This window comes from Fusarium proliferatum (genome assembly GCF_900067095.1).
Source record: "Fusarium proliferatum ET1 genome assembly, contig: FPRO_scaffold009, whole genome shotgun sequence".
NCBI lineage: Eukaryota > Fungi > Ascomycota > Sordariomycetes > Hypocreales > Nectriaceae > Fusarium > Fusarium proliferatum.
The window spans coordinates 1,097,423-1,114,548 of NW_022194798.1; the positions used below are offsets into that span (position 1 = coordinate 1,097,423).

Consider the following 17,126-nt stretch of genomic DNA (forward strand, 5'->3'; position numbering starts at 1 on the left):
TTGGGGTGAGCTGCTGGCTGTGAGCTGATCAGACTGACAAACTTCGGCACCCCGACTTGGGTATTTTTATGCAGTCATCACCAGCAGAAGAAATCCTCAAAGAGATATGGTTTTGACCCGATAATGAGATACCGGCGAAATTAGTCGCTGATAGGAGTCCATATTAGTTTGAAAAGCGTCTTATCAAAGATTATATATCCGTTCATCTTACCTTAAAATACTGCTGGTTCTTGCAATTCGTAGGCTCGATGGCCTACAATTACCCTGCAGTACAACATTGTTCAGCAGAGGCAGTACAGTGTGAAATTGACAAATCAGTGGGTCTAAGAAGTCTATCTGTCGCGGATTATCAAAGATCCGACGTAATATGCATATCGTATTCTTATCTTATCTCTCATCGCTACAAAAGGGGCCGTGAAACTCGGCCAGCCACACTGTACAGTTAAATCGCAGCACAACCTGCATTTTCCTGCCCTAATAACCTTCATGTCGTACTTCTATATGATAAACTGTGACAAAGATAAGTGGAGTTACTCTGAGATTCAAGAAGCAAGGTAGCGTACCGCAATCGTATAGAAATTGCTTGTAATGTTGGAACCGTCACAATACTCAGCCCCAAGACCAACAATTGTATCTAGGATCTTTACTGAAAGTACACGACATCGGGGGAATCAAAGGTTCCGAACTTGAGCGTACGCCATTCTGTCACTATTATCGGATTCTCTTACAAAAAGGCTAGCAGCAAAGCCGGCCGTGCGACACGCGTCACTTCCAATTCATTTTGGCAGTTCTCAATGTCATGGCTTAAACGAGTTCCATCAACGTTACTAGCATAAACCCAGTTGTAGTTACCGCATTTCTGTGAATTGTAACCTTAGAGGACCTTTGGGAGTGCTTTGAGTCTTTTTTGCAGAGATCAGTCATCAATACTAGATTTGTTCGTAGTAATCCACAGTGGAAGCCATAAGATCGGAGGAGTTTGTCAGTGAAGAGAGTGAGAATGGCCTTCTCTCGATAAGTCCACCTCTTGAAGCTTCCCAAGGCGTTCACAGCCTTTCGTGGCAATCAAGTACTGATGATGATGCGTTCTCTATGAATCCCATTTCAGCCTAAAAGTGACAGAATCGGCACGCATCAGACGGATCTGCAAGTGCCGTCATGAGACCTCCTCCACGTACCTGGAATTCCCCTGCGTCAAGACCTTTTAGACCAACGGCTCCAGCTCTTCCGTCTTGGGTAAGACTGGCGACTTTATGCTGCCCAAGGTTTGAGTGGCATTCCTCATTGGCGGGCACGGTGGGTTACACAGCCCAAGGCCAGCAATGTAGTGGATTGTCTCGCATATGTGAATGACGAATGCGCAACTCGCTTTGGTCTGTCGCTAAGGCTAGAAATGTCACATCGCGCCCGTTATTTGGTCGTTGAGATTTTGAAACGCTTGTAGACTAGACCGAGTTTGTGGATGACGCGGTGCTTGGAATGCAGATGTTCCGGGAACGGCCAAAACCCATCACCATATTCAGCTGACACCTCCATTCTGCATCTATTGAATACCCGTCAAATGCAGGAACTCAGACCAAAGTGATATTATTCGTGGAATTCTCAGGAACTTGGAGTGATGATTTCATGAGCAACAGCTCTCCAGGTCTGCGGGCTCCTCTCCGCTGCTAAGTCGAACTCTATCAATGCAACAATTTGCCTCATATTCCCTAGAGAAAAGTACCAAGGAGCGTTGGTAACGGGAAACAATGGCATTGTCTCTCCCTTGCGTTGTGTGTCGGAAAACATTATTTATTGAATGCTTTAACAAGGGATTGTAAGAACCACTAGCCGCAAGCATCTGAGACATCACGATCTTGATCCAGCATAACTACCGAGGGGCCAGACCACCAAAATGCATAACTCCCAAGCATTGAAAACAGAAGAATGGTAGCTGAAATGTACCTCCGTAAAAACCATGTGAGAAAATTAGCTTTTGCCCCTGGGTACTTAAAGTTAAGTTTGGCATCCTAAATAAGGGTCTTCAGGGTCGCCGATCTCACGGATTGTGATCTATCCGCAACCCAGTCCCATCCACGCCACTCATCGACGTCAGAGAAGTTCCCAACTTTAGGTGACTGGATCATCATAGAAGAATCTTTTTGAAGTTTATATAAGGACCAGGAATCAGGCATTCTTGAAACATATCCCCAACTATCACGCCACAGAAACATACAATCTATCCCAAGAATCTTCAACTCTCAGACGAAATGCATTTATCAACTCTTTACCTTCACTCTTCCCTTCTACTAGCTTCATCGTTTCTCTCAACGGTGATTGCAGCACCTTCCAACAAACTCCTGGACACTGACCTCGCTGTCAATGGCTTTGGTCTTCAAGACGAGGGCAGAGACTCTGATGATGTTTCCGCAAAGGCCGAAGTCAGCACTGATAACGACTACAAGGTCCCCAATGATTACAACAAGCCTCGTGTCCTAGAAGCCAATATTGACGTCACTCGATTGGGCCTAGATCCCGTCATCTTTTATCCCGATAACGATGGTGAGGACATAGAGGTTGAGGACACTGATGAAGAGAAGCGCAGCATCTTTGCAAGGCTCTTCACTAGGGCTTTGACTTCAGATAAGAAGGAGGCTCTACGCCGCCACAATGTCGCTCGCTCCAAGGTTAAGGTCAAGGCTATTGTGTGGGATTCCAAGCTCGAATCAGCTGCTACAGCTTATGCTAAGAAGTTGGCCAAGGCTGGCAAGCTGCAGCACTCTGCAGGAAAGGACCGTCCCAATCAGGGTGAGAACCTCGCATATGCTTGGGCAAGCAATGGATTTAAGAACCCCATCACTGCTGGTGCCCAGGGCTGGTATGTTCACTCTCACTTAGGATGATATACAACTGACCAATGGTATCAGGTTGAACGAGAAGAAGTACTACAAGGGTGAGACCATTCCCAAGGGTAACTTCTCCATGTATGGTCACTACAGTAAGATAATGAACCCGTCTCATCTCACTATACATGACTAACTGTTCGTCAGCTCAATGTGTCTGGAAGACCTCAACAAAGATTGGCATTGGTGCAGCTAAGGACTCCAAGGGTGCTTGGTACACTGTCGCTCGATATTCCGGTCCCGGCAATGTTGTCGGCCAGAAGCCTTATTAAATAACAAAACACCGACTTGAAAATACATAACTGGATCGAACATCTGCCAGGGGCAGTTGAGAAGGATCTGATGGACGTTGTTGGCGAACGCTGACCTGATACCTTCTTTGATTCAACCCATTTCATCGAAAGTGGTTACATGTATTACTATTAGAATACCTCACATTCGCTTACGTGTCACGAATTATGTTAAACAAATCGATTTGTTAAACCATCTGCCTTTTCTCATTTCGTCTTATGTGAATGAATGGAGCTTTCTTAAGTGCTATGCGAACATAAGCGTGCTGACATTTGTGTGTGTGTATGTCGCAGTTCAGCTATAGAGACATATGATAATTCTATAAAACTCACAAGTTTTGATGCTCTCGGTAGTTTGCCAATATCTTGACTTTACAACATACGGTGATTGATCTGGAGTCCGTTGAAGGCGCGGGGTCTCACAATGATTGTGACATCCGTTATCGGGATCACGCAAGAGCCTCAGCAAGTCATAACTCGATTTAGATCCTGCTATTGCCGAAGGCGTGATTATTCGTATCTTAAGTGGCATCAAAGACACGAAGGCGTGATTGGACATGCGGGGTTTCGATAACATAAATATCGAAGCGATTCGAACTTGGAATAGGTTTACATGACGGCATCTGCAGATACAGCTCAACTGACAACCAATGCAAGTCTTTCATCTCCTCAGAATTTAAAACAAAATCTCTAATTTTGATCTGGCTTATTTCCTTTGTAGCCACCATGGCGTCCACCCCAGCAACAAATGAGAGTACCACCGACAACCGTAACAATGAATTCAAGAAGAAAATCATCATCAATGCCTTTGACATGTCAACAATTGGGCACTTATCACCAGGTCAATGGAAGGTCAGTATTACTACACTCTTTGTATTAGATTTATTATGAACACAAATAGAATCCGGTAGACAAATCAGCCACCAAGCGCGATCTCCAGTATTGGATCGACCTAGCCCAGCTGCTTGAGAAGGGAGGTATCAACGCTCTCTTCCTGGCAGATACCTACGGCGGTTACGACACTTATGAGGGAAAATTGGATAATTGCATTCGTCGTGCAGCCCAATGGCCCATGACAGATCCAACTATTCCCATCAGTGCCATGGCAGCTGTGACGAAGAACCTGTCTTTTGCCATCACCGCTTCAACATCTTTTGAACCGCCTTTTCTGCTAGCAAAGCGCTTCTCATCATTGGATCACTTCACTAGAGGAAGGATCGGTAAGCATTGAATGGCAAAATAGCATACATGAGGGCTAATAATTTGGAAGGCTGGAACATTGTCACAAGTTGGAAGAAAGCGGCCTTTAAAGCCATTGGCCTGGACAGTCCCATTGCTCATGACGAGAGATACGAACAGGCAGATGAGTACTTGCGTGTTCTATATAAGTATGTCGCCCTTGTTGTTTTGCATAACTTGATACTCAACTTAAAGCAGACTCTGGGAAGGCTCTTGGGCGGATGATGCCATCTCCCCTGATCCAGAAAATGACAGTTATGCGGATCCCGACAAGATCAGGACCATTCACCATCATGGCAAGTTTTTTGACTTGGACACTCGCCATATTGTTGACCCTTCGCCTCAACGTACGCCATTCTTGTTCCAAGCTGGTACTTCATCGGCTGGTCAGACGTTTGCGGCAACTCATGCAGAAGGCATCTTTGTGTCTTCCCACTCACCCAAACTGCTCAAGCCCAAGATCCAAGCAATTCGCAAGCAGGCTGCTGAACTGGGCCGAGATCCTCAGTCACTAAAGTTCTTTGCGACTTTCACTCCCATCGTTGGCCGCACGGATGAAGAAGCGCAGGAGAAACTCAAGGAACTAAAGAAATACGCCTCGACTATTGGTGGACTAGTTCTTGTCAGCGGATGGACTGGCATCGACTTGTCCAAGATCCCGCTCGATCAAGAGCTCACCTCTGCGGACTCTCTAGAGCAGCACAAGGTTCAAAGTCTTCTTGATGCATTCACTGTCACTAGTGAACATGTTCCAAAGTGGACACCAAGAGTTATTGCCGAGAAGGCAGGCATCGGCGGACTGGGCCCAGTCTCTGTTGGTAGCCCTCAAACTGTTGCTGATGAGATGGAGCGTTGGATCAAGGAGGGAGACTTGGATGGATTCAATGTTGGCTACGTCACTACGCCTGGAACTTTTGAGGATCTGGTTGAGTTATTGGTGCCTGAGCTCCGAAGAAGGGGTTTATATCATGAGATACCCAGTGAAGGGGGCCATACTCTGCGAGAGAATGTCTACGGAATTGGTCAATCCAAGCTTCGGGATGATCACACTGGGTCAAAGTACAAGTATGACGTGTTCAAAGAGGAATAGTCTTCGGTCAATGGCATAAATGTTCAGCTGCTGGCAATGCCTTAGGCGTGCAGTCCACACGGCAAAACACAATCCTCATCCTACCCCAAAGCATAAGGATCCAGACTCTGCGACCTCGCCTCATATCAATATCTTACCAATCCTTAGATTTATAAGCGCTCGTGATGAGAAGATATCCGACCCAGCCGCCCTATCCGAGGAGATCCTAGGCATGAGAGTGATTCAGGAACTGTTTCATTCATTGTCGCAAGGCCATTTACCATGTCCCCCAGATGTTTCAATCTTTCTACATTATATTCACTAATACTGTTGGTGACAGAAGTTTTACCCTGATGAGAAAGGATAGGGCCAAGGCTGGAGATGATAGATTGTTGCTGAATGGTGAGGTCACCAGGCACTGAAGCTTCAACAGGGGTCCAGGGGCCGTGCCGCCTGCTAGCAGCTGTCAAGCGAGTGGATGCCACCGAAGTTTAGGTTGCTGGTACGAAGTTGACGTATTCATTCATTGAAGCTACCTTCGTTACTCTGCAAATACAGTCGCACAAGTAAATCTTCCGGGTTTGACATGATAAACTGTAGGAAATTGTTTGCCATCCATGTGATTGTCGACCTGACGGCCATTACTCAAACGATCCTCGTTGACCTGGACCTGTAAGCCTGTGTGGCCTAAAAATCTTCAACCCCCGCCTCATTAGCTCCCTTCTGTAGGCTAGGGTACAGAAACACTACAGTTACAGAACCTTAATGCGTCGATGGAACAAGTTTTGCAACATTATGCCACCATTCTGTGCTCCTGAGTTGGTTCGAAAGCTTTCATCAGATTCTTGTGACAGGATCGCTAAGAATTGGTCAGCCAACAACAGGTGATCGCATATCGCAAGACGCTCTAGAAATTATTTGGGCTTCCCTGAACCCGCTGTGACGCAGTTTAGGTTGGTGCTTACCTTAAGGTAGTTATAGCGCCTACAGCTCTGGGTCCACCCGCCACGTTGTGCTGAGCATTGTCTTACTTGAGACACCCGACACGACACTTTCAGTGTTGAGAGGTTCAATACAAGATTCTTGATGGTCTCATTTGTTGTCATGACGTTTGTCAAGTTTCAGCAGGATCACGATCGACCAAAATATAACGGATAGTTGTAACGCCGAACTGTCTTTCACATGCGCTCAGCTTCGAAGGCGCCGATTGTGCCGGGAGATCAGCTCATTCACTGCTGAAATAGTGGTTAGCACCTCGCCAACAACAACAAGCCTCGGCACTCAACGTTTGTGAACGGTGGAACCGTCTGAGCGTAAAACGATCCAATCAGAATATTCAATGGATTTTCCATTTGAGCTATTCACTGTCGAAAACAGGGTAGGACCAGCAGGTGACATTCTCTGCAAATTTCCATCAAAAACGGTCAAAGATTCCAATGTAGAGTAAGTAAATACAAGTACATAACACCATCACCATGAACGACAAGCATACGAAAAGTCGAGTCGCTATTATAGGCACGGGTCTCGCTGGTCTCAGTAGTGCTTATCTTATCAAGGGAGACCGTTATAGGGTGACGTTGTTCGAACAGGTGCGCCACGTCGTCAACGACAGCCGAGATCCTCGAATCCTTTCGCTAACATTGTCTCTTCCTTCCAGGGCGACAGAATATCCTTCGATTCCGCTTCCGTTACGATCAAGAACGAGAAATACGACGATGCCGAACGAATCGACCTGCCAATGCGGGCGAGCGCCGACGGGTACTACCACAACTTGATGCGCATGTATCAGCATCTACAAATCCCGCTACATCCAATCAAATTCCTTTTTGTCTTTGCAAAAGCAGCCACGAGTGCCGACGGAACAGTCCCAGTCAAGGGAAGCGATAACGAGGCATACTTCATTCATGCGTCGAATTTGCACCAGACACCGCCGCCGTGGCCGGGCAATCGCGGTGTGATTGCGCACTTTATCGAGATTATCTTCCTGATTGTGTGCCAATTCTGGTTCACGATTGCATGCTTCCTTGTCGCGCCGTTGAAGACGACATCTTCCGGATACAGCGAGACTGTCGCCGAATATTTCGATCGCATACGTTTACCCCGACGATATACATCGCGTTATCTGCTTCCGCTTTTGAGCGGTGTAGCGACGTGCACACACGAAGAGCTGCTCCAATTCCCCGCGAGCGACGTCGTCAACTACAAGAAGCTTTCGCATGGCAAGCAGCATTACGCTGTGTGCGGCGGAGTCTCGCAAGTCCAGGCCAAATTAACGGAGGGACTGGAGGATGTCAACCTCAATAGTCGTGTGATTGAAGCTGTGCCTCAGGTCGATGGTACCGTGCTGGTTCGTTGGCAGTCTACCGTTGACGCATCCGGGCGCATCCACGAGCAAGTCTTCGACCGCGTTGTCCTCTCCGTCTCCCCTGATGTCGCTGGCCGTATCTTCAAACCGCTGGGGTCTACATTGGCGAAGCTTCCGACTCGTCAAGTCGAGAGCTCTGTTTTGAAGCCGGAGAAGGCGGGAATCAGCGTCGTCGACGCCGATAACGCAGGCTCCAGCCAATCCATCGCTTGCATGCACCATTCGAAAGACACCTCAGCAGCCCAAGTCTTGACTCTGCGAACAATGTTCACCGACGTGGGAAGCCCTCGCACAGAGGCTCTTCACGCCATGCCCAGTGGAGTCGTTGTCAGCACATGTCCGCTACGCGAAGAGGCACAGCCAGAAGCAATCAAGAAGGCTAAGTTTACTAGAACCCTGCGAAACACAGAGGGCCAGGCCCTCGTTCAGAAATTGCTAGGGGATTCGGGAACGAAGAAGAGCGAGGATGGTGAGGCCATGGCTTGGGTCAATGGCCAGGATAATGTGTGGATCGCTGGTGCTTGGTGCTGGGATGGCATGGTGCTCCTGGAAGGATGTGTCGTGTCGGCCATTAGGGTAGCTCAAGATTTTGGCGTAGCGATTCCGTGGGAACAGAATTAATGACGAATAACGACTAGAATAATCGATAAATGCAGATTTCTCTTTACATTATCACCTTGATGACAATAATCTACTCGCTTCAACTGCCGAAACTTTAATGTATTCACTCTGGAATTAGTCATTTAGCGAAGTTGTAGTTAGTAGGTGAAATCAGTGCGTAAATACAGCGACTGTGAGTGAAATGTCACCATCTTCTCTCATCACAATCAACAGCCGTTAGCTCACGGCGCGGACCGCAATCGCCATCGACACCATGTTCTTCGATCAAGACAGTTTTGGCTTTGGCTTTGCTGCAGGGCTCGTCACGACCCTGGCCATCGCTGGCATCATTGCTTTGGTGGTGATGCGAATGAGCGATATCTACGGCCTGGGACACTGGAAGCTCAACATCACGACGCGACCACCCTCCATGTGGATGAACGTGGGATACTGGTAAGTCCAGCCACGTTTTCTGCAGCCTCAATCACACATACATTGACATTTGCCTCCCAGGAAAACTCATACAGGCGAGCCAATTGACACGCTCCCCGAGGCTGCCTCTGCGCTGCTCGAGCAGGTTGTGAGCGCCGCCGGGCTGTCGGGTGATGCACCTGGTAAAGCTAGTCCTCGCGGTTCCCTCGCCATTCTAGATCTGGGGTTCGGATGTGGTGACCAGACTTGGCAATTGGCGAGAACAGCTACGGAGCAGGGCTGGAGGGATTTTCGCTATGTTGGGCTTACGCTCAATGATGCGCAGGTCCAGACGTCGCGACGCAGGATTTATCGCGAGCTGTCTGAGGCGGGGGCTGCATTTGATGCGGAGGCGTTCAGTCTCTTCCGCGCCGATGCCGCAAAGCCACAGACTTGGAGTCCCAAGATCAAAGAGGCTGTTTATTCGCTGGCTGATGAGAAGTATACTGAGCGATGGCTGCTTGCTCTCGACTGTATCTACCATTTCTCTCCGTCCCGAAAACCCGTCCTCTCACATGCCGCCAAAGAACTTGACGCCAATTACATGGCATTCGATCTCCTCCTCAACGAGAAGGCCTCCACCAAGGACATCTGGAGGGCTAGACTCATCGGGAAAATGATGGGCTGCCCACTCAAAACCTTCCTCTCGGAAGCAGAGTACAGAGATCAATTGGTCGAGTGCGGATATGACCGCAACGAGATCACTATTAAGGAGATCACAGACGATGTCTTTTCGGGCCTGGTCAAGTTCCTCGATCGCCAAGACAAATTGTTAGCAGAATACGGCATCACAATGGGCGGCTTCAAATTAGCAGGGAGATTGTTCAACTGGTTCGACAAGTCCCGTGTCGTAAGAGCCGTGGTCGTCGTCGCTCGTACCAAGAGCAAGACAGGATAGGGAAATAGCGCCGTAATCACAATTACCAAAAAGCGACATTAATTAATTAGCATTTCTCTTGTCAGATTTTACATGCAGTACATACTTTGTGCTGTGCACCCCACCTTATACTTATTCTTAATCCTGGCCCTATATCCGCGTGGGCGTCCGCGTCCCCCCCCTCCCCTTGCTTTTCTGGACAACGCGTGGTTTGGTATGGGTTGTTTTACGATTACCGTTGTCGTTTTTGCTTGCCCCGCTCTCCCCGCTCGCTGTTCCTGAATATCGAAAAATAACGTCGTTTTGTGGGCGATTGGTAAATAGTCTGTGTTTCACTAAACGGTCTGATGGTCGATGCGCGGACGGACCTTGGGATCCCAGGAACCACGGCGCTGGAATCGCGTACCTGGGGGCTAGGCTGGGAGCTGAAGTAAAACAGCCAGGGTGTTTGTTAGGTTAGTGTTGTTCGTGAGTGAGGCGAACAATACAGTGACATTGAATGAGGAACTTGAATCGGGGTCGGACATTGGAACTTCGGCCGATAACCTTGTGGACTGTCTGTGTCTGCGAACGTACGACGGGAATCGCAGATAGAGTGATGGGCTCCAGTACAGATGCATCGTTAATCAGAGTTAATCGCTGCCCCGTCCTCACTATATCTCAGCTTATAATGTTCCTTTCAATCTCATTAATTTGCGGAATGTTCTCGGCCCCGGGCTTCTCAACGGTCCTCGATCCACAATCAGTTTTGTTCCCCGACGTCAATGTGATAATCTACCGATCCGCTGCAGACTGTACTGTACTGTACATCACGTCACCAGGATCATACATATTCAAACAGGTCACGGACAATGATCGCATTTCTCCCCCTCTTCCTTGATCAAGCTTGCCCCGCGGAGGCAAAAGAAAGTAATGACCAGGCTGGTCAGTGACATACAGCCTGGAACTTTTCTCGTTCTTCTAAAAACAAACCACATGGCATGGCCCGCAAGGACGAAATCGTCCAAGCGTCCTTGTCAGGGGTGACCCATCAAGGGTTCAGTTAAACCACGTATAGGAAGCCTCGATGTATTCCCGAGACAGGGGCCTCAACCTGCAATAGGAATCACTTGGTCGTTTCACTTTTTATCTGCACAACGAAAAGAGACACAGAAAAAAGCCACTTGGCAGCCCCGGACGATGGGCGGGCCTTATTTTTACGATTTCTTCGGGCTGATAGGCTCTTTTAGAGCCCTGTACCGCTGCGTGAAACTGCCTTTTTCGTGATGATGGTGTCAGGTCCGTGGAGTTCGTTTCCGACAAAGCAACATCCTGCATCCCAGACCCGATGGCGAAAATAGCATAATTCATGTTTCGGTAGATATTAAGAGTGTTTTACTGGCCTGAGCTGAGTCTATTACGTCAATTTCGGGTTTCAAGAAACAGAAAATACGAAAGTCTGGTCTGTACGGAGTACACGCGGCATCTGAGGCCGTGGACTTTTCGACATCGAACATGCTCACCACGCGGCCCCAGTGTCCGATTAAGGTAGACCCCGTCCCGTATTAGTTTGCATGGGTGACTTGCCCAAGCGAGTGTTAGGCTTATCCCAAGCAGGGGCGAACACATCTCGCGTATGCTCGTCACCCAGCAGGACCAGGGGGTGCTGGGCTGGTCCAGAATCCTTCTTTTACGTTTGTGGCTCCCCCGACTTTTTCCAGCTCTTCTTGATACCTTTTCTGTTTGCTGTTGGTTTCTAGAATCTGTACCTGCATTCGCCAAACGAAACATCGGGTATCTTGTTGCCGCCGAGGAGGAAATGTGAGCGATGAAGCTAAGGCTTCGCGACGACCAAGATGACGGACCCGTCCATACCTTTGTCAATCCCTATGTCGAGTTGAACGCCGGGCTGTGGTCGCTGTTTGCGGGTGCGACTTTCTTTCTGTGGTTGAGGCTGTACGTCAAGATTACGAGGAGACATGGAATGTGGTACGATGATTATATCCTTCTGGTATCATGGGTGAGTACACATCGTCCTAGCATATCGAAGCTGCATCCTAACAACTCCAGTTCATCCTTCTCGCCAACAACAGTCTTATCGTCTGGGAATTCGGAAACGGCTATGTTCTCAAGGACTCATCGCAACAATGGGACGACAAAATGCACATACTCATCAACATCTCGTCATGCGGAACATTGATCGGCCAAGCGCTGACAAAGACAGCCTTCGCGGTGACACTATTACGAATGAGCAACCGCTGGCAGAAATGGATCCTGTGGTTCTGTATTGCCAGCATGAACGCCTACATGATCGTCAAGGTGTTCTTCCAGTGGGCCAAAGTATGCGGCAAGGAAACGTACGACAACTGGTATCGATTCGACTTCTGCTTGGATTCCAAGTTCCGAAATGACTTCAAGGAGGGCGGCAACAGTGAGTAGCCATGTACAACAACATGTACTGGAGAATACTAACGGGGTATAGTCTACAACATCATTATGGATTTCGTGTTTGCATGCTTCCCTTGGCTTATCACCAGAGGGTTGGAGATGAAGAAGGCTGAGAAGATTGGCCTTTGCTTCACAATGAGCCTGGGAATGATGTAGGTCAAGAAGAAGCAACGCTTAAGGACATGCTTCTAACCCCAGTCTAGTATTGCTATCGTCTCGGCTATTCGTGTTAGCTGGAAGGATCAAGGAAATGGCCGTGATGCCTACTACATCTGTAAGTCATCTTGTCTCAGTTTCACAAACCTAGCTCACAAATACAGGGCGCAACGGCATGTCACAAATTTGGTACTCATCAGAAGTTGCTGGAACAATCATGGTGCAATGTATCCCCATTCTCCGCCCCATCCTCAAAAAGTTCCATACATCATACACCTCCCGCCGTCTCGACTCCCAAACCGGCGAACGTAAAGGCTCTGGCTGGACATGGACACGGAGCAGTAAGCACATCTCTACTGGGCCTCTAACACCTGGTCATCCCCCCATTCTAAACAACAACCCCGACGGCATGGAACTGCGCAACATCCCCGAGGAACAAGAACCAGCAGAGTTCGACTTCTGGGGCAAGAATGATCCGCCGTCACCAGATGATCTGGAGGATGGAAGACCTGATATCAAGTACAAGTTCAACAGGGAGGAGATGAAGTTCACACGAGATGATAGCTGGCCCCTTGGAGGTGAAAGCGAGAGCGCAAAGAGTGCGAGAAGCATCGAGTTGGCACACTCGAATATGGGATTGGCTGTTGAACACGAGGCTGCACAGCAGGGACTGTCGCCACCACCGCCTCGAAGGACATGAGAGAGGCTCATACTGAATTTTACTTGTTTGTATAATAATAGGGTTAGAACATTACTTAGACACGACGTTATGTACATATTTTTTGTCACTCCAATTTCATACCTGTATGCCAATAGCGATCGTTGTATAAATTTCATAAAAGGCATACGGATAATCAGCATTATTAACTCGATCATCATGCACAGTTGTGATCCATGATTTGGGCCACTCATCTTGTCTTGTAGCACGGAAATTGTCGTCTCTTTGGGCCGGTGAGAAAAAGCAATTATTCTATGTCTAAAACTCGGATAGCATCTATCCGCTCACACTGCTGTTATGGCAAATCTACAATCATTATGCTCTCATCCGCCCCTTCTATCATTCCTCACATGCAAACCATATCCATATACTGTGCATCTTACAACCTTGAATGCTCCTGCATCGGCATGACCGAAGCTGTTTCTAGATATCTGATATCCGGCAGCCCCTGGTTGACCCAGCCAACCATAGTCTTCTCATACAACCGCCGTTGCTCCTCTGCCGATGGAGCGGGACCCTTCATGCCACGGGCCAATCTGCTCTCCTCAGTCTCGACAAGCCAAGCATTCTCGTCCCACTCGCCGTTTTGAAACACATATCGCCTTGTCTCGCAGTTCTTCCAACCTGTACCGCACCCAGTGGTGCTGTTCTCCCAGTCGTTGCTGAAGTAGTGCATGAAGCTTCCGTGAGCAACAAGAGCAATGTGGATGTCCTCGTTGGTATCTTGACTCAAAGCCATGCCCTTTTCTCGGAGTATTCTTCTTACAGTGCGAGCACGTGCTGCGCAAGCACCCGTGACGGGACTGTTTGGCCCATAAAGGTTCTTATCGTTCCAACCCTCAGGTACCATACTCAGGTCAACAGGCCAATCATTCCGCAACGCCATCTCCTTGAGAAGAGCAGGATCTGTTCCGATATCGCAGCCGTGATCAGAGATTTCCTGTGCCTCAGGGATAGCAAGAATTTCCTGTGTCTGAATGGCATCATCAAAAATTAGACTCGTGGTATGCAGGGTCCGCATCATAGGTGATGATGCGATGAGTTTGAACTTGGACTGATCCTGAAACGAGGCTTTTCGTCGTTCGACGCATTGTTGTTGGCCAAATGGCGTTAGTGCGGGGTCCCTCAGGTGAAAGAACTCTTCACCCAGGTTGTGATAGCCCTGGGCGTGTCGGACTGCGTGGATGATGATTTTGCCTGACATTTTGGTGTATATGTATATGACTCTGTGGAGAGGATGTGGAGGAGATCAAAGCCATGGGATATCCATTTTTTATATCCAGAAGATACTTCCTTGGCCACCAAGTGACATCAACGTCTTCGGCATTATTCATGTAAAAATTCTTGACTTTGATGCCCCATCGAGGCGCGTCAAGGCTTGTTAGTGCGTAAACCCGTTTCGGCAATTGAACACGAAAGATCTGCAAACGTGGCAGATCCGCTCAACGCCACAGGCCGTGAGATTTTAACGCGCCAATTATTAAGCTGGCTACGGCGCTTCAATTACTGTTGCAGTACTGCGATTATCTAGCTACTTGGTAACTCTGTTTCAGGGCGTACCGACGAAATCTGTGCTCTGGCTTGCGACCTTGGGCCACTGAGAATAAACTTTGAGAGGTACAAGTGCTTGTACATAGCTCGTGAAATGGCTAGAAAACCTTGTACAGGGATTTCTGTCACCGTTGACAAACGGAAACGTGCGCCGGAGACATTTATCGGCGGTTCGTATCAAGCACTTCTCAATTGGCGTTACTCTACGGCATCCAACTCCCGAGTATCGCGCTCGAGCTTCCATTTTTGTAAATACACACGACACATCTGACTTCTCTCTGCGGGGAAAGACTGCATCACGTTGGGGTAATTCAGGTGAATCCACGTAAAAGAATCCATAACGTGGACGAGCGATTGGTGACGAGCGCGCACCGACGGGACGGCACGACTCCGATAAACGGGAAGCTATGGCCACGTCACAAGCGTTATCGGTGCCTATTCATAGCAACATGAAGCTATCACTCATACTCCCAAGTGCCGTTTGATGCCACTTGATGTTAGCACCCTCTCTTTTCCTCAAAGCCCATAGCTCTTTTACGAGATGCGTCATCTGTGACCAGATCGCTAGCTCTGATCTCTCTTCGAAGAACGCGAGAGTATGAAGCATTCGCTGCTGCATTGTCGTATCGCCTGTCTCAAATGCTATAATAGCAACGGGCCAGATCATTGGTGAAAACCGTTGACTTGTGCATGTCGGCAGGGCTTCAATATGAGTGAGTGATTTCTCAACAAGCGGACGCACCGCATCCATTGGCATGTCCTTCAAATTGCGCTTCATATGAATCAAGGCGGCGTAGTAGAAGATGCAGCCGTGATGGTATATCAGATCGGCATAGTCTTTTGCCGTTGTCGTCTCAGGTCTATTAGGTGCCGATAGATAAAGTTCCATCTCTAGTCGGTCTAGTTCATCGGCAGAAGGATCACTTTCAGTAGAGGATCGTTTCCGCATTTGAAGGGCATTCATCGCGCGAAGACCTTCGTACACTGGCTGAGGAAGACCAAACGACTCATACAGCGTATACGGCTCAGGCTGAGGACCAAAGTCATTGGTAAATTTCCAGTATGAGGTTTCTTGGTTGTCAAAGAGTAATTGCGCTTGTACGACAGTAGCCATACTCCGAAACATCTGATACAGGCCAGAAGCCGCGTCACTTTTGTGCCAAACCTGCGGATCAATATGATTGACCCATTCAACAGCCCCGCGAAAGTGTAACCGCCAGAACGTCGTCGGCAGCGTCACAGCCTCATTGTAGATACATATGATGATGGACGCCAGTAGTGATACGCAATCAGCACCGTTTTTGGAAAGTTGGATATTTTTGGCCAGATGAGTAATGCCAATATTGTGGTGTTCTAAAGCAACGTTCTCCAGAGAGCCTTTTGACTCTTCGCACTCTCTCTTCATTGCGAGATGGAATGCTGACGCTGAACAGATGAAATGAAACAAGGCCGTAGCGCCTGTTGACTTTTCCGAGTCCGTGCGGCTGCCTTCTAGGGCGATAGGCAGCATGGCGCTCCGCAAAGGATTGAGATGGCCAGGTACTGGGTTCAGAGAGTCGCAAAGACTTAGCGTCCAGTGCTGCAGAAGCTCGCAGTGAAGAGCCGGATCAGGAAGAATATCGAGGTGACGCGTGATCTTGCGTCTTTGGCCTGGGGTATCGAGTGGAGACGATGTGTGAGATATTAGATCTGATACTCCGGGCAATGGCAAAGAGCCTGTGCTAACATCGCCAAGGCTGACAGGCGTTGACGTGCTGTGAGTATTGATGTGGTCTTGAGGAATGGAGTTCTGGTCGAACAGTTGCAGCATGGGAAGTTGAGGCTGCGAAGTTTGAAGCGAGGCATATGGAGGACCTGTTGTCAAGCCCTGACCCAAAAGCTCATATGAATGGAATATTCGCGTGTTCAAATGACCAGTGAAAGGACCTTGATCGAGAGGGAAGTGTTGATCGAGGAAGAATGGCGTGTTGCTAGATTGGTCTTCTGACGGCAGATCAGAAGGTCCCTCATTCAGAGGACCGTCACCATTGCCACTCTCTTCTGGGCTGTTGGAAGAATGGCCATCTTGCTCAGAGACACTCTCCCCAATGGACTCCAAGTCTCTCGACTGGCGTAGTCTTGCCGCAGCCTTTCTCTTCCTCCCTCCTCTTCTAAAGGTCGTCGGGTTCCTGACCGAAGCCCACGATATCCTAACCCCATAACCCTCGCACTCAATACCCGCCTTCTGACAGCGATTGCATTCCGGCTTGGCTTCGTCACATTTCACATGCTTGGCACGACATGTCCAACAACCCGAGAAGCTCTTTGTCCGGGGTTTGCGGGGCTGGCCCGATGCTGTTTTGCCGGGAGAACGGGACGGATCATCCGACATTACTGAGGTCAGATCATACCGATGCGGAGGTAACGTTATTATGGAATGCGGTGATGAAGAGGTGAGGTTGAGTGATGAAGTGCCCAGAATTGGTTTGTCAACGCGAAGCT

At 48.6% G+C, this 17,126-nt stretch overlaps 7 protein-coding genes across 7 annotated transcripts; 5 read left to right on the forward strand and 2 right to left on the reverse strand.

The window, feature by feature from the left end:
• Nucleotides 1-2,249: 2,249 nt before the first annotated feature.
• On the forward strand, nt 2,250-3,154 carry FPRO_15382 (related to plant PR-1 class of pathogen related proteins; the record flags this gene model as incomplete). The annotated part of the gene is made up of 3 exons (XM_031220305.1): nt 2,250-2,857; nt 2,907-2,977; nt 3,030-3,154. The coding sequence occupies 3 exons, from the start codon at nt 2,250-2,252 to the stop codon at nt 3,152-3,154; spliced, it is 804 nt and encodes a 267-aa protein (XP_031085977.1).
• A 744-nt stretch (nt 3,155-3,898) lies between these two features.
• Nucleotides 3,899-5,501, forward strand: FPRO_15381 (uncharacterized protein; the record flags this gene model as incomplete). Its single annotated transcript, XM_031220306.1, has 4 exons — nt 3,899-4,024; nt 4,074-4,392; nt 4,443-4,560; nt 4,610-5,501. The coding sequence occupies 4 exons, from the start codon at nt 3,899-3,901 to the stop codon at nt 5,499-5,501; spliced, it is 1,455 nt and encodes a 484-aa protein (XP_031085978.1).
• A 1,454-nt stretch (nt 5,502-6,955) lies between these two features.
• FPRO_15380 (uncharacterized protein) lies at nt 6,956-8,466 on the forward strand (the record flags this gene model as incomplete). The annotated part of the gene is made up of 2 exons (XM_031220307.1): nt 6,956-7,069; nt 7,138-8,466. The coding sequence occupies 2 exons, from the start codon at nt 6,956-6,958 to the stop codon at nt 8,464-8,466; spliced, it is 1,443 nt and encodes a 480-aa protein (XP_031085979.1).
• A 253-nt stretch (nt 8,467-8,719) lies between these two features.
• FPRO_15379 (uncharacterized protein) lies at nt 8,720-9,814 on the forward strand (the record flags this gene model as incomplete). Its single annotated transcript, XM_031220308.1, has 2 exons — nt 8,720-8,898; nt 8,959-9,814. The coding sequence occupies 2 exons, from the start codon at nt 8,720-8,722 to the stop codon at nt 9,812-9,814; spliced, it is 1,035 nt and encodes a 344-aa protein (XP_031085980.1).
• Nucleotides 9,815-11,600: 1,786 nt separating this feature from the next.
• On the forward strand, nt 11,601-13,076 carry FPRO_15378 (uncharacterized protein; the record flags this gene model as incomplete). Its single annotated transcript, XM_031220309.1, has 5 exons — nt 11,601-11,792; nt 11,843-12,203; nt 12,255-12,372; nt 12,424-12,494; nt 12,541-13,076. 5 exons carry the CDS (start codon nt 11,601-11,603, stop codon nt 13,074-13,076), a joined length of 1,278 nt encoding a protein of 425 aa, XP_031085981.1.
• A 397-nt stretch (nt 13,077-13,473) lies between these two features.
• FPRO_15377 (uncharacterized protein) lies at nt 13,474-14,298 on the reverse strand (the record flags this gene model as incomplete). Its single annotated transcript, XM_031220310.1, has 1 exon — nt 13,474-14,298. One exon carries the CDS (start codon nt 14,296-14,298, stop codon nt 13,474-13,476), a length of 825 nt encoding a protein of 274 aa, XP_031085982.1.
• A 786-nt stretch (nt 14,299-15,084) lies between these two features.
• On the reverse strand, nt 15,085-17,016 carry FPRO_15376 (uncharacterized protein; the record flags this gene model as incomplete). The annotated part of the gene is made up of 1 exon (XM_031220311.1): nt 15,085-17,016. The coding sequence occupies one exon, from the start codon at nt 17,014-17,016 to the stop codon at nt 15,085-15,087; it is 1,932 nt and encodes a 643-aa protein (XP_031085983.1).
• Between the last annotated feature and the right edge of the window lie 110 nt (nt 17,017-17,126).